The sequence below is a fragment of the Lutjanus erythropterus genome, chromosome 7, assembly GCF_056507025.1.
Source record: "Lutjanus erythropterus isolate fLutEry1 chromosome 7, fLutEry1.hap2, whole genome shotgun sequence".
Taxonomy (NCBI): Eukaryota; Metazoa; Chordata; class Actinopteri; order Lutjaniformes; family Lutjanidae; genus Lutjanus; species Lutjanus erythropterus.
This window is the reverse complement of record NC_139323.1, coordinates 12236969-12251055: the sequence shown is the minus strand read 5'-3', so window position 1 is coordinate 12251055 and position 14087 is coordinate 12236969. Positions and strand designations below refer to the sequence as shown.

At 37.9% G+C, this 14087-nt stretch overlaps 2 protein-coding genes across 7 annotated transcripts in view; one reads left to right on the top strand and one right to left on the bottom strand.

Moving 5' to 3' along the window:
• The window catches only part of impact (impact RWD domain protein), a 31889-nt gene extending 26165 nt beyond the window's left edge, over positions 1–5724 (bottom strand). Inside the window, exons 1-5 of the mRNA XM_084722747.1 lie at positions 5544–5724; positions 1065–1193; positions 916–968; positions 729–791; positions 483–568 (exon numbers count right to left, since the gene is read on the bottom strand). Of these exons, the coding sequence (XP_084578873.1) occupies positions 483–568; positions 729–791; positions 916–968; positions 1065–1193; positions 5544–5591 (379 nt within the window). The 5' untranslated portion in view covers positions 5592–5724. The remainder of the gene's footprint in view (positions 1–482; positions 569–728; positions 792–915; positions 969–1064; positions 1194–5543) is intronic.
• Positions 5725–5977: 253 nt separating this feature from the next.
• The window catches only part of osbpl1a (oxysterol binding protein-like 1A), a 34389-nt gene continuing 26279 nt past the window's right edge, over positions 5978–14087 (top strand). For 3 of the 6 annotated variants that reach the window (XM_084722742.1, XM_084722741.1, XM_084722740.1), the window contains exons 1-7: positions 5978–6309; positions 10744–10873; positions 10955–11040; positions 11759–11833; positions 11964–12075; positions 12229–12314; positions 13566–13710. In XM_084722742.1, the coding sequence (XP_084578868.1) occupies positions 10750–10873; positions 10955–11040; positions 11759–11833; positions 11964–12075; positions 12229–12314; positions 13566–13710 (628 nt within the window). In that variant the 5' untranslated portion in view covers positions 5978–6309; positions 10744–10749. Of the gene's footprint in view, positions 6310–10743; positions 10874–10954; positions 11041–11758; positions 11834–11928; positions 12076–12228; positions 12315–13565; positions 13711–14087 lie in introns of those variants that run through there. The other 3 variants (XM_084722743.1, XM_084722745.1, XM_084722744.1) reach the window with 3 other exon arrangements.

Genomic DNA, 14087 nt, shown 5'->3' with positions numbered 1-14087 from the left:
ACCATCTGTTGCCTGGTAGGGATCTGCACTCTGCTGTTTGGTACTCCAGCAAGCCCAGCCAAACGTGCATCAGATAGTATTACACTTGGTGAACAGTCAGTTATTCCTCATCGTAACATCGCTCTTTTAAAGGTCCAGTGTGTAAGATTTACAAGGATCTATTGGCAATATAATATTCATAAATGTGTTCTCATTAGTATATAATCACCTGAAAGGGTGGCAGAGGGCATGTGTCCTACACACTGGTCCCTTAAAATATGACTGCAAATTTCAAATGACAGAATCTGTCCACTTTTGGCTTGAAAGGCGCAGCAACAGTAAATGAAGCGGACAGGGCTGAACGAATCAGTGGGATTTAAAAAAACCTGCTCTTGCTAGAAGTGAGCTCCTCTGAACCGATAAATCTGTCAAGTGTAAATTTATATCATTGCAAATTTCCCTCAAGTGTCCCTCAAGCATAAATTTCATTTTTCACACCTCACCTGTTTCTGAATTCTGGGATTTCTCTGCGAGGAATTCTCGAATCTTTTCCACCCACAAGTAGAGGATGCTCTCCCCCACGTGCTCCCTGTTGAAATTTAAAATATTTCCGTATGAAGGTGGATTCTCTAAGAGGCACAGAATACAAAGAAATTGCCCTGTGGAAACAATAATGAAAAGCTTTTGTTGTGGCTAATATCACCCTACAGTATCTCCTCATGAAGTCAGACATTACAAGAAGCACTCACACGTAGAGGTCTTCCAGGCTGTTTGCCAATCTGGCCCTCTCTGGACCTCGCAACCACGCCGCACTACAAAAGCCACAAACAAATAGAGGGTTACTGAGCAGGATGAGGAGTGGGTTTTGGAGTGGGATGTTGTTCTATCAATTAGCACATCACTGCAAAATTAAATTTGAAAGGCAAAGAGACTTACTTGATCTGGTAGATGGGGGGCGATGCGCTCGGATAATCAGGTGGGAGAATTATCTGATCAATGAGAAAAAAATATCATAAACTGGATTACAAGCAGCCACACCAGACACGTATTATTACACTGATATGCAGGATTTTCTTTTTGTCTACCTGCAAACATGCTGTCAGTTTTGGCTTGTCCAAGTCATTGGATATTTTAATGCAAAATATTCTGGATGCTTCGTCTATAACACACCACTCATCCCCATAGATGGAAGACAGAGCCTCGACCTCCTCAATCTACATGAGAGAAAAAAACAACACAGTAAAAAAATCAATCATGGGTGCTGACATCAATTATGAATCAATCAATAAGGTCATTTCAGCATTTGGACCAGTGCTGCACTGAGGACTTCAAACTCTAACCTAATGGATTTTAAAAAATATTCAATTGCACACACAGATCAAAAGAACACCACATTGAACTACATGTATAGCTGCGAGTGGCAATTAGCAGTTTCAAGCTGTTTTGTGGTCAAGCAGCTCAATCGGTCAAAACTAAAGCCTCAAGCAGCAACAAGCGTGTTTCAGGCTTCACAAAGCTTAGCAAAGTCACTTCAGCTAGTTTGACTCTGTTTAAAGAAGGAGTGAGACCAATCACACATTTTTTTTTAATCAACACTAAGTCTGCAGCTTCTCAGTTATTTTACACTCAAAGTTACACCTTTTGCCCCTCCTTCATTTGATTTGAACGAAACTCCGGGTGTATGTTCAGGAGATGGGGCTGGATGTCTCAAAGAGTTTCATCAGGATTGGTCAATGGCATCTTGAATTAAGAGTAAATATGTCATAGGCCATATCTACTTTCACCAATCAATATGGCACTTCTTTGACCCTTAAGCTTGTACACCAAAATTTGTTCAATTCTACCCACCAGTTTGTCACATACACATTTGTGACATTTATAGCGCCCCCTATAGATGGGGCACAAACTACTTTAATAGAGTTACTCCCAATCATGGCCTAAAGACAAGTTTTATGATGATTGGACAAATGGTTATTGAGTTATGGCCAATTTATGCTAGGCGCCACCCCAAGCAAAGACATTTTGTCTTATGGCGGCCATGTTTTTTGACCGATCTTGCTCATCTGTAATAGAAATGTGTTTGTCTGTCCCACAGTGCTGTATACCTGGTGTCAATAGAGTCTATATAGATACTGTTTTCCAGTTCATGCTCATTAAAAAAAATCCATCATGGTTCCAGTCAATCAGTAGCATGGTGTGAGGGGCGTGGTCTTGCATTTTTGGGCATTAATAATAGCGCAACCATTTGGCCGATTTGACTCATATTTCTTGGGAAGCTCATACGCTTTATTTGTAATTACTGGGCCAAGGTTCATTTTTCTAGCTCATTCCAGCTCAAAGCAATTTGCTCTTAGCTTTTGTAGCAGAAAATAGCATTTTAATCTCAATAAAGAAAAAAGCAGAACAGCCAAGTGAAATTTAGGCATTTACGCAACTTATTTTAAAACTCATTTTGGATGACTGAATGGCGCTGACCAATCAAGATGCTGCTAAAAGTTCTCCCTGTAAAAAGGTTTATTTTCTCTATTAATAATCAATTGTTAATTCATTAGTCACTGTTAAGAATTTAACCGACTAAAAGTTTATTAAGTGACAATGTATGTTTTATGTACCATATTCTGCAGAGCTCACAGGTTTCACCACGGTTTGGTTTGGTCTGGTCTGATTTGCTGGTCTAGAAACAGCAGTTATCACATCCCATTTATTCAATAAGGACAAGTAGACAAGAGCAGCTGGTCTGAGCTTAATATTTTATTATATTGTTCACTTAAATCACTTGTGTTTCATGAATTAATGTTGCACATAACTTATGTGCCACTAGAGTAGTTTAAATAAACCTTAAACTGTTGAAAATATGTATCTTTTGCATCTTAATGACTGATTGTTGTTTGTTAACATGTTCAACTATTGGTTAAAGAAAATGCACCAAATTTCCAGTTTAATTAATTAAACTACTTTATGGGTCTGTACAAAATGAGCAATATTTTGACATTTAAAAAAAAAAAAAAAAAAAAGAGTTTAAAATTCTTTTTTATCAAGAACAGAATATGTTGATTTCTGTGTGCATCTCAGAGGATTGTGGAGATACCTTCAGAAGTTAACAACTGTCTGGGTTTTTCAAAGATCACCAGTTATTTATTTCTCTGAAAAATGTGAGTTGAATTTAATCATTGCCGTTTGTTTTTTAATGCTTGGAAAAGAGTTGGAGAGACACATAAGAAGAAAAGACACAAGTAAAATCATCAAGAAAGCTCTGAGGCAGCAATAAAGGAAGAATATGTGACTAAAACAAGGTCAAATTAACAATGTTAACAGGTATAGGTGCATGAATTGGCAACAAGACAGATAAATAAACGAATAAATAAAGAAATAAATAAATAATAAGAGCAGTCACAACTGGCAATACATGAGATCAACAAAGACACTGGGTAAAAATAAACTCTGTTTTAACACCTAAAACTACAAGTTTAATAATGTGAGCTTGTGATGGAGGTTATTTGTGTCCACCTTTTGTTTTTTTGCATGCTGTTTTGGCTGCTCTGTGTTAATGTGTGGCCACGCAGCACCTGCTGAGCTTCAAACATCACATGCATATGTGTTAATGAAGCCAGACACCTTGAGAGTAACCTACAGTGTGTGTGTGTGTGTGTGTGTGTGTGTGTGTGTGTGTGTTACTCATATTGTGAGGACACAATCCGTTTACACAATCACATTACGGAGATTGACTTTCTTTTGTGGGCAAATCATTAGTCCTTATTATGTAAAGAATTAAATTTTAGGGTGAAGACTTTTAAGGTTAGGCTTAAGTCTTCTGCAAATAAATGTAACAACCCTGTGTGTTCGTACTCCTCTTTAATCATGGTATGTCGACAGCTTCTGAAGCATTTTAATTTAGGCTTTTGTGCCTTTAATTAACAGTAGAGCTGAAGGAAAGGGTAGAGAGGGATGACACGCAGCAAAGGGCTGCAGGCTGGAACTGAATGATGGCCGCTGCAGATGACTCACAGCCTCAGTGCATGGGACACACACACTTGACCAACTGAGCTTCAAGGGCGCCCTGTTTCTTCTTTCAGACACACACAGAAAACAGTTTGTTTGAGCTGGATTTGTCAGTCTGCCTGGATTTGTACTTAGCATAAAAAGACATTGACAACCATACATTACAGCATAGAAAACATCATTTTGCGAAATTCATAAAGGACAGCAAGGGCAGTTCAAGAAGCTGTCATATTCAGACCCTGAGATCAGAGTCTGCATTTTGGCCATGTTAGACCTTCACCCTAAAGATAAAACTGCATTTTCACACCAAATAGGGTTCAGTGGTCGGCTAACACGCTGTGAGCTTAACTCATGGTGCACTGGTCTGTCATGTAAGTTATCTCGCCACCCAGTCTAACAAGCCTGTCCACTTTGTTCTTGTGTTGTGCAGACAATGCTGGCACCCCCCAACAATGAATACAAAATGTTAATATACTCTGAATGGAGGTCCTGTAAAACAAAGTCAGAAAAATTATGTCCATATTAAAACTTTCCAAGAAGTTCCCTTGAAGTCCAGATGTTGTGCAGCCTTTTCTAAATTGGTGTTAGTGTTCCATGTAGGGTTGGGCGAGATGGCTTATAATTAATAATTTTATATTTTTAGGCTACTTGGCAATATACAAAATATATCTCAATATATGAATTTCCTCTAAAATAGCATCCCTTAAATGTAGGGCTGCACAATTTGGTAAAAAGTCATATTGTGATTATTAAGATTGAAATTGCGATATGTGATACAGTTAGTGGAAATTATAAGTTATGCATTACATTTTTTATGTTCACTGTAAAACAAAACACAAACTATTGAAATCACGATGATATGATATTTCTTGAGGTCTGTACCAATACAAAAAATTGTGATTTGGTTCTGTAATTTGGATATTGCACTGGGCCATACTGTGATTTTATTGTGACTGTGATAAATTGTGCAGCCTGACTTACATTGTCAAAAACTACAAAGATACGATGACCTTATAAAATAGATGCATTGTAAAGTGAACTATCCAATAGTACTCGCAGCAGCAGTACGTAGTAGTTATAGCTGGGGACATGGACCATGGACATTGGTATATTCACAAAATATTAACATAATGAGATTTTTGATAAGTAATAATATTACTGATTATATCAATGTTGCATCAATTTACTATAATGCAGCCTTGAAAATCAGAAAAGGCAACACTTATGCTATATCACAATACATTCAAACGCTATCATAATGTCAATAAAACAATGACATATATTGCCCTGTCCTAATTCCATGTCAGTTTGCTATCAATTATAGTGCACAAGTATTTGCTCTCCTGTGTTTCAATGGTTGTGTTGTTCATAATTACAGGGGAAAGAGAGGAGTTCAATATAAAACTATTTTAAACTGTTGGACCTCTGCTACACCTGCCTACAATAGTTAGCATTTAGCTTATACGCTCTCTGCAGGCCACATAAAAATACTACAACAAACAGTCACTTCACACAACTTGCCAGGTGGTTTAACTTTATCAGAGAGGTTAGCAAACACACTTTACCTGAGCTTGAAGATCTCCCTCATTTTCCGGATTTATGATGTCCGCCATTTGTTCACTGCATCATCAAGTGTCAGCTACTGATTAAAAGAAATCGAGTTTGTAAAAAACAGATAAGAACAAACTTGCAGCACATGAACTACATGTTGAGATCCAGCCGGTGAGTGTGTTGAAGTATAATCTGCTTCCTGTGTGCGTGTGTTTTGTCTTCCGGGTTCTGCCGTGCAGGTTTTCACTCAACAAAAGGACAAAATATGTGTGGGCAAAGACGACGCAGAAGACAAAGCGTAACGAAGAGATTAAACGTTTGATTTTAATCAACTTCTGTTCATGCGTAGGAGGACGCTTGACTTTCACGAGACTTTTATTCCGCGTTTGAAATAACGGTCAGAGCTTTTATTTTGAAAGGCGCGCGCGTTTTGCTCGGGCGAGTTCCGCTCTGCGCGGATCAGCTGATGGGAGTGTAAACAGAAAACAGAGGTGTGAGAGCTGTCTGTGTGTGAGAGGTGAGGCTGACACAGTTATATTTCTTCATCAGTCAGCCGTAGTGTCGGTTGCAGACGTTAAATGTTGAGCGTGTGGTGCGCGCGCGTGTGTGTGTGATGCGTCCGATTATACGCACTGTGCTGTTTGTACCGCAGTAGTTTTATCATCAGGAAACGGCTCAGAGGGGCTTAAAACATCACATGAAGCCTCATAGAGGGCCCGTGTGAGAGCAGCTGTCTGAACACCCTGGATCTGACTTCACACGACCGGACCAGTTGAACCAGTAAGTGTCCGGCTCTCTGCTGATGTGTTTTTGTGATGACATCAGCCTGTTTCATGTCACCTGGTCACAGCTGCTTCAGGCAGAAACCAGGCATCACTTCACACTGTTATGAAGTGGGCTACATTCACACTTATGTTCACTGTGTAGAATCTGGAAAAGTTACCAGACGGCAGAAGTGGAAGAAATATTCAGATCATTTACTTGGCGTAACGGTGGCAGTAGGGGAGACCAGGGACAATTGTAACATTTTTTTAATGTCACTAATAGTACATTAAGTAGATATGTTTTCACTAATAAGAACCAGACTGTAATATTAAATTTAATGCAAGAAGTTAGATTTTTACAATCGTCACTGTGGTGGGTGCAGTTGTAACAGTGGTTCAGGGGCAGTTGTGACGCTGAAGAAATAATCAGATTGTTGCGGAGCATTTGAATTCATTGAAAGCAAAAGTCCATGTTTTTGTAGAAGACTGGGCAAATATTCTAGTGGTAACTGCTGTAGATTTTCACTATTTGGATAAAGTTAAAAGAGATTTTGCATTTAAATCTGATAAAAATGTGTACATTTTCTAACAGAAAAGTATGTCAACACGAATAAGGTGCTTACACTGAGCCATGTAGCTCAGTGTTAGAACTGGCCCCGATCTTGCAGCCATGATAAAATCTTGTACACTAGCTTGAAATACCTATATTAGCACAGTTTGTGAAGTTTAAATTTGCAGTTGTCTAAGCTGTATGTTGTTGCTGAACTAATAATATATAAACATTTTAATGTTGTAGCTTGTCATGATGGACTGTAGGTTTAACTACTGTAGTTTAGTCCAGTAGTTGCCAGACTATGGATCACACCCCCTCTGAGGGGTCACAAGATAAATCTGAGGGGTCATGAGATTATTAATGAATAATATGATGACTTTGTGCCACTAACAGTCATTTAAATGAAACAAAATGAGAAGTTTAGCGGGGAAATGTCTCTCTGGTAGAACTGCGAACAACTCTGAAGTCTGAAATGTGTCTGGTTTAATTTTTAACAATGTGTTGTACTTCATAAGCTTGTCGTGTGTGTTTTTTTTTTTTATTTCAAATCTTATTCTAAAAAGAACCAGTACAACTGTCAAATAAATATGGTGAGGGAGAATACCAGGAGAATATTTCCATTTGACATGTGGTGGAGTACAAGTATAAAGTACAGGAACATGATATTGAAATACTTAAAGTACTTAAAGTAAAGTTCCATAAATATTTAAATATAGTACAGTACCCCAAAATTGCATAGTGCTTGAGTAAATGAACTTTCCCACACTGTAAGTGGCCACTTCTGGGGTTTTACAGTATCAAGGTAGCTTTGAAAGGGACATAGGGCAACGTAATACATAATAATAATAAGAAGAAGAAGAAGATAAAAATCAAACTACATACATGCACAAGTTTCCAAATTGCAGTAATCAATTAAACATGAATGATTAATAAGATTCAAAGGGCACAGCTTTTTCTCAGTTTAAGTTTTATTTAAATTTAGCAACACATTAGTAGGATCAGATTAATCATCTTAGTAAATGAATAGAAATACAAATTAAAGCAGGATTTTAAATATTGATAATAGAGGCACTAAAGAAAACTCTGCATGTATTCTGATTCTACTGTTATAACATATAATTACAGTTTATAGAGAAGAAGCAGCTGAGTAACTGTTAGTGTCACATGCTTTTCAATCTGAGCAGGTAAACCTGTTTCACTGACAGTTGAGACTTTTTTGTCTTTGCACATGTCTGCTTTGTAATGTCTAGGTGATGACGTTCGTGAATCCTTCCTTGTAGCCATGTGACATGCCATGACTTTGTTAAAGCTTTCTTTATGTGTTGCCACATACCAGCAGTTTGATTACGAATATACTGCAGAAGGTCATGTGGGGCAGAAGGACGACTGGTTTCCTTCCTGTATGGCAGGTCCGGTGACTGCCTGACATCTTTGAGCAGACTTCTTTCTTCTCCTGTTTGACAGCTTTTTCCTCACTGTCAGACAAAACACACTCTTGTGACTTTTCTCTCACGTGTCCCAAACAATGACAGATGATGATTTATTAAGCAACATAAACCGACAACTTCCCTAAGATGAGCTCTGGAGGTTTCAAACGTCACTTTCACGGTACACTGCACTGTTTTTACACATCAATTTCACTTTAATAAAAACTATTATTCCTGCTCGCCCTGAATTAAGGATTAAATATACATAAAATTCTGATGATATTAATGTTTAATTTAATATAGCCTCACAGATCCGAGGCTTTTGGCTTTAGACAATTTTTTTTGTTATTCCCTCGACTTTATGGCTATTTTAACATTGATGAAGATCATCCTAAAATGATTATTTATGTTTGAAATAGTTTTGGCCCCAAAAGAAAAATAATTAAATGATTTAAATTATTGTAACCGTTTTTGCTCCATATAGCCTTTGATTTTAAATTTGTTTTCCAGTCCTGAAAAGTGATAGTGACCCATGATCATTATTGAACCACAGCAGTGCTTTCAATTGGGCTCTAAACAGTTTAGGAATCTGTTTTTCTTTGGGCTCTCTGCAGTCTTGGTGTTAGATTCAGAAGGTTTAAACTGATTTTCCACAGTATGTTAGCTGATATACAGATCCAATTCCAGTTGTGCTGCTTACCCTTCAGTAACCTTCACTTTCTATTTTGAAGTTTTAAGACTAGCTTTGCTAATGCAACATGCATGTTAAGTATTATTATTATTATTATTATTATTATTATTATTATTATTATTATTATTATTATTATTATTATGGCACCCAGGTGTAACCTGGAGCAGATTATGCAATAACTTCCATGTATGCGTGTATCTCTGTGTGTGCATGAGTGAGTGTGTGAGTGATGAACAGACCTACAGCTTGTCCACAGCTAATCTTGAATACCACTGGACCAATCAGCCTAATTTTTTTTGTACACATTGTCGACTGTATGGCAAAGGAACTCAGTGATTCACATTTTTAAAAAAACCTTGAAAAAACGTTTTGTTAATGCCTCCACGCCAGCGAAAGCCATGGCCTGGGGCATTATGTTTTGGACTTTCCACTTGGACTCAAGGATGAATTGATCAGATTTTGGTGATCAAAGGTCACAGTGACCTCACTAAACACATCTTTGCCTGTAACTCAAAATTACACACAAAGATCTAATAGGATAAAAAGATGATGTTATGACATTTCATATGCAAAAGGTCAGAGGTCATTGTCACTGTTCACTGTGACTGTCACAGACATGTATAGCAAGAACTTTTGTTTTGCAAAAAAAATATACTTAATACTTTTATTAAATTCCTTCCAAGTTATAGGACAATATAGGGATAAGTTCTATGTTAAATTACTTCAGTGTCTTCACTACAGACACTATATGAGTCTGGACAGACATTGATGTAAAGTGCAACTTGACTGGTTTCTGGAGACATACAACTGTGAGGCAGTAGTTCTATTGACTGCTCTGTTTTATACGATCGTTGACAGTTCACTTATCACTCATCTTAACCGGCCACTAAGGGCCACAGGTGATCAACAGCTGTTTCAGGTTGAAATCTTGTTTCAGCTCTGGACAATGTAATATAGGGTCATGGTAATGTTGGTAGAACTTTGCAAATCTCTGCTGGTTGCATCTGGCAGTTGTGGTTGCATTGCAGGAGGTGCTTCACCGTCTGTTACCTGACTGACATCTGTTGAGTGCACTCTTCTAGTTCTCTTGTTATAGACATTATTGTGAACTTTATGCTGAAACAGGAACATTTTCCCATTGAAAACTCCACAGATTTTTTTTTCTGATGCTAAGCTTCCAATTTCTTTTACAGAGGACCAGTGATTTCTTATATCCTCCTTTAACTTGTGCTCAGAAGTATCTCTGTCTTTCTGCCCTTTCAGCTGTCAGTCTATTATTATTATATTTTTTTTTTTGCAAACCATTTGGACAATAATATATATATATATATATTTGAAAAGAGTACTTTTTACAAGTTAAAAGCATGAGAGACTATTCAGAAATATAGAGCCGTCCTGTCAGCCCCTGACTATACTGAATGAAACTTTTGTTAGATTATAAACTTTTAAATTTTGAATTATACAGTATAAATTCCTTTTGAACAAGTACTGTGCTTCTAAAGTTTTCCTGCAATGTACTCAAATGTTTCCTCTAGATAAAAACAAGTGTGTTACTGCTGATAAACCTACAGGCTCATCAGCTTTCTTGCCATTTAGTTTACAGCTCCAAGTAATTACAGTAGCAATAAGCCTAAACTTCCTATAGCTTCTGGATTTCTTTTCAGAGACTCAGTGCACATGTGCTTCTGAAAGCATCTTTTTAATTACAGTTGAGTCACAGAAATAAAAAGCATCTTTTTATGCTGTCGCTTTTTCTCCGGGCCTGCGTTTCCTCTGCAGGGGACCATGGAGGAGCTGGAGCCAGAGGAGCAGTTCCTGCAGTACGCCCGGAACGGAGATCTGCCGGGCATTCAGAGGCTCCTCATGTCCAAGATAAGAGAGGAGACACAGATCAACATTAACTGCAAAGGTACACGAGTGACATAAGGGAATAATATCAATTATAGTGTGTATGTGTGTGTGTGTGTAATAGCATGTATCGTTTTCTCAGGTAAGAAAAAGTCCAACCTGGGGTGGACACCTCTTCACTTGGCTTGTTACTTTGGACACAAAGATGTAGTGGAAGAATTACTGAAGGTAGGGTTTTTGTTTTTGTTTTGTTTTTTAAGAATTGGTGACGCTTTATTTGATAGGGTGTGCATAAGACTCTCATTACACTGTCATAACCATGTCATGACACCAGGCATGAACATGAACGTTTATAAATGTGCACAGCGGTTAGCTAGTTCACTTGTTTCTAAACTAGTCGTAATAGAAGTGTGTTTTTATCTGTAGCTGACATTAGCTAGGTAGCTCGGTTAGCCGTGGAGCCAGGCATCCCGCGGCTGAGTCAGCTAATTAGACAGCTAGCTTCACAGTTAATCGAGATAACAGCAGACTGTGGTTAGCCTACTTTAGAAATAAATAAACTAGCTACCCGCTGTCTGTTCAACTGTGTAAATTTAATCAACTTGGTACTGCACTCTTATAACATTTAATGACATCTTTATGATATCTTTTATAATGTTAAAACATAAAACTAAACAGTTTATTAAAGTTTGATAATGTCAGGTTGTCATAACAAAGACACTGACAGGTTATGTTGTCAGACATAAACAAAGACAAACAATGTCAGCATTGCATTGTCATGCGGTGTCATGACATGGTTATGACAGTGTAAAGGCAGTCTTGTGCAAATGCCTTCAAATAAAACATTAACAAACAATTTAAGATCATTAATTAATTTAAGATTTTTGCTGTAGATTGTGAATAACTGCATAGATAACGTGTGTGTCTGTGTTGTTACACCCTGCAGGCAGGGGCAGATGTTAATTTGCCCAATAATATTGGAGATACACCACTGCACAAAGCTGCCTTCACAGGAAGAAAGGTACCTTAATGCATCATCAGTCTTTTTTTCTCTCTACTCTTCTCGTCTCTTTGTTGATAGAATGGTTTTGTGCATGCATTTATTCATCCATTCAGTCAATCAATCAAACAATCAATCACGTATTGATCAGGGGGTTGTCATGCTGCTGCTGCACTATGATGCATGTGCTACTGTCATCAATGGGACAGCACAGATTCCCAAAGATGTCACTCAAAACCCAGAGATCAGAAGCATGTTAGAAGGTGAGAGAGACACGCCATCGCAAAGATTTCATAGAAACATAAATTTATCAATCACAATTAAATGTTTTAATATTCATTTTGTACAAGTTGTATATATGATATAGAGCTTCTAAAATCATCTTATGTTTTTTCTTGTGAACTTACTGATACCAGCGGCCGAGAGAACTGAGGAGAGGAAACTGGAGGAGAAACTTCTGGAAGCTGCACGAGAAGGAGACCTTTCAACTTTAACTCAGCTGGTTAGTGTCAGATGTTGATCTAATACTGTGAAGCCAAAGTCTGAAACATAAACTTTAACTGTTTTAAGAGTAATAGTGCTGAATGGTCTCAAGTAACTTGAGCTAATTTTTATACTCCCTGTGGTGCAAAAAGAAGTGTTCAATTTAGATTTATTAGCCATGATAGCAATGTGGCTATAGGGACCGTAATGTCAGGGTGAATTATAAAAAATTAACGATCTCATCATCATTTAACAGCCACTCTCAGGTCAAAATAAAAAAAATTAATAATCAAAACTTAAGACCAAATAATCCCATCAGCCTGAGCTGTACTTTGTGTTTAGTGATAATTAGCAAATGGTAGCCTGCTAACAAACAATGTTAAGATGAACACAGTAAGGATTATACCTGCTGAACATCAGCATGTTTGTAATGTTGCTGTGAACATGTTAGCACGCTTGTGTTAGCCTCATAGAACTGCTAGCATGGCTGCAGATTTTAGGGCCCTACCTTACAACCAGTGCAGAGTGGTGCACAGTGTAGAAACTGTCACTGCTAGTTTCCAGCCAACGCAGTTGTTGTTTTCACACCCAGTGCCTACGTTATGTAAGCAGCAAATGTATTTGTGCCCATCTGTGCGCCCATGGGTGTATTGGTCAGAAAATGAAACAATTCCTGGGGTATCATAATTGTGTGTTATATTCAGTCCAGTTCCATTCAGTTTACATTGACCAAGCTGTTTTTGGCATGCAAAAGAACCAAACCAATTGAAATGTGCTAAGTTCTCCAAAAGCAATGAACCATATCTGTAAAATTATTGTAATCAATTCATTTTCATAAATGCCTGACCTGTCAATTCCTATTTAAGCAAAGCTGGAGGTGGACACACCCTAATTGCACTTGCACAATGCACTCAGTCTGTTTTGTACATGAACATGACAGTTACACTCTCAAACATCTTTGCATATTCACAAGTCCAGACAAGCATTCAGTCAACTACGCCCTTGAAATCTCAGTGACAACAACACAATTGTCCATGAAAACCTCATTAGGAAAAGAACTGGAATAAAATATTTTCAGTATGTCCCAAAAGAGTCTTCAAACACAAAATGAACACTGTTGAAAGCCAGTTGCAAACTTAACTATTCCAGCTGTTGGACACAGAATGATAAATCAAATAGCCATGCTTCTGTTCTTAGCTGTATAATAAAGACCTGCAGGACTTTCGGGACCAGACAAACCATCTGTTTTTGTCCTGCGTGTTCACTGCAGCTCAGCAGGAAGAAGCCTCCAGACATCAACTGCACAGATCTGCTGGGTAACACTCCGCTGCACTCCGCAGCCTATCGAGGCCAGAAGCAGTGTGCCCTGAAGCTGCTCAAAAGTGGAGCCAGTCCCAACATCAAGAACAAGAATGGTAAGATGGAGCTGCCAATCATGAATGACTCCTTTTCACTTCTTTTTGACATTAAGAAAACTGTCAATCAGTAATGAAAAATCTAGAATAACACCAGCCTCTCCATTCCTCTCCATAGTTCTTTAAGACTTGCTGCTTATACGAAAAATATTCTTTCTGGTGTGGAGCAAAAGACATTTTTAACTAATTCCACAAGGTCTGTCTCCATTCCTTCACCCAAACAAAAACAGCAACTGACTGATTAAGCAGCTATCATGAAGATTTCAAAGTTTAACCTGTGATTATTTTTGTGGTGATTTCTGGGGCCTGATCGTGATTATCAACGCAGAAAAATGTGAAAACTATGATTGCAAAATTGAGAGGCACAGTCTGCGGTT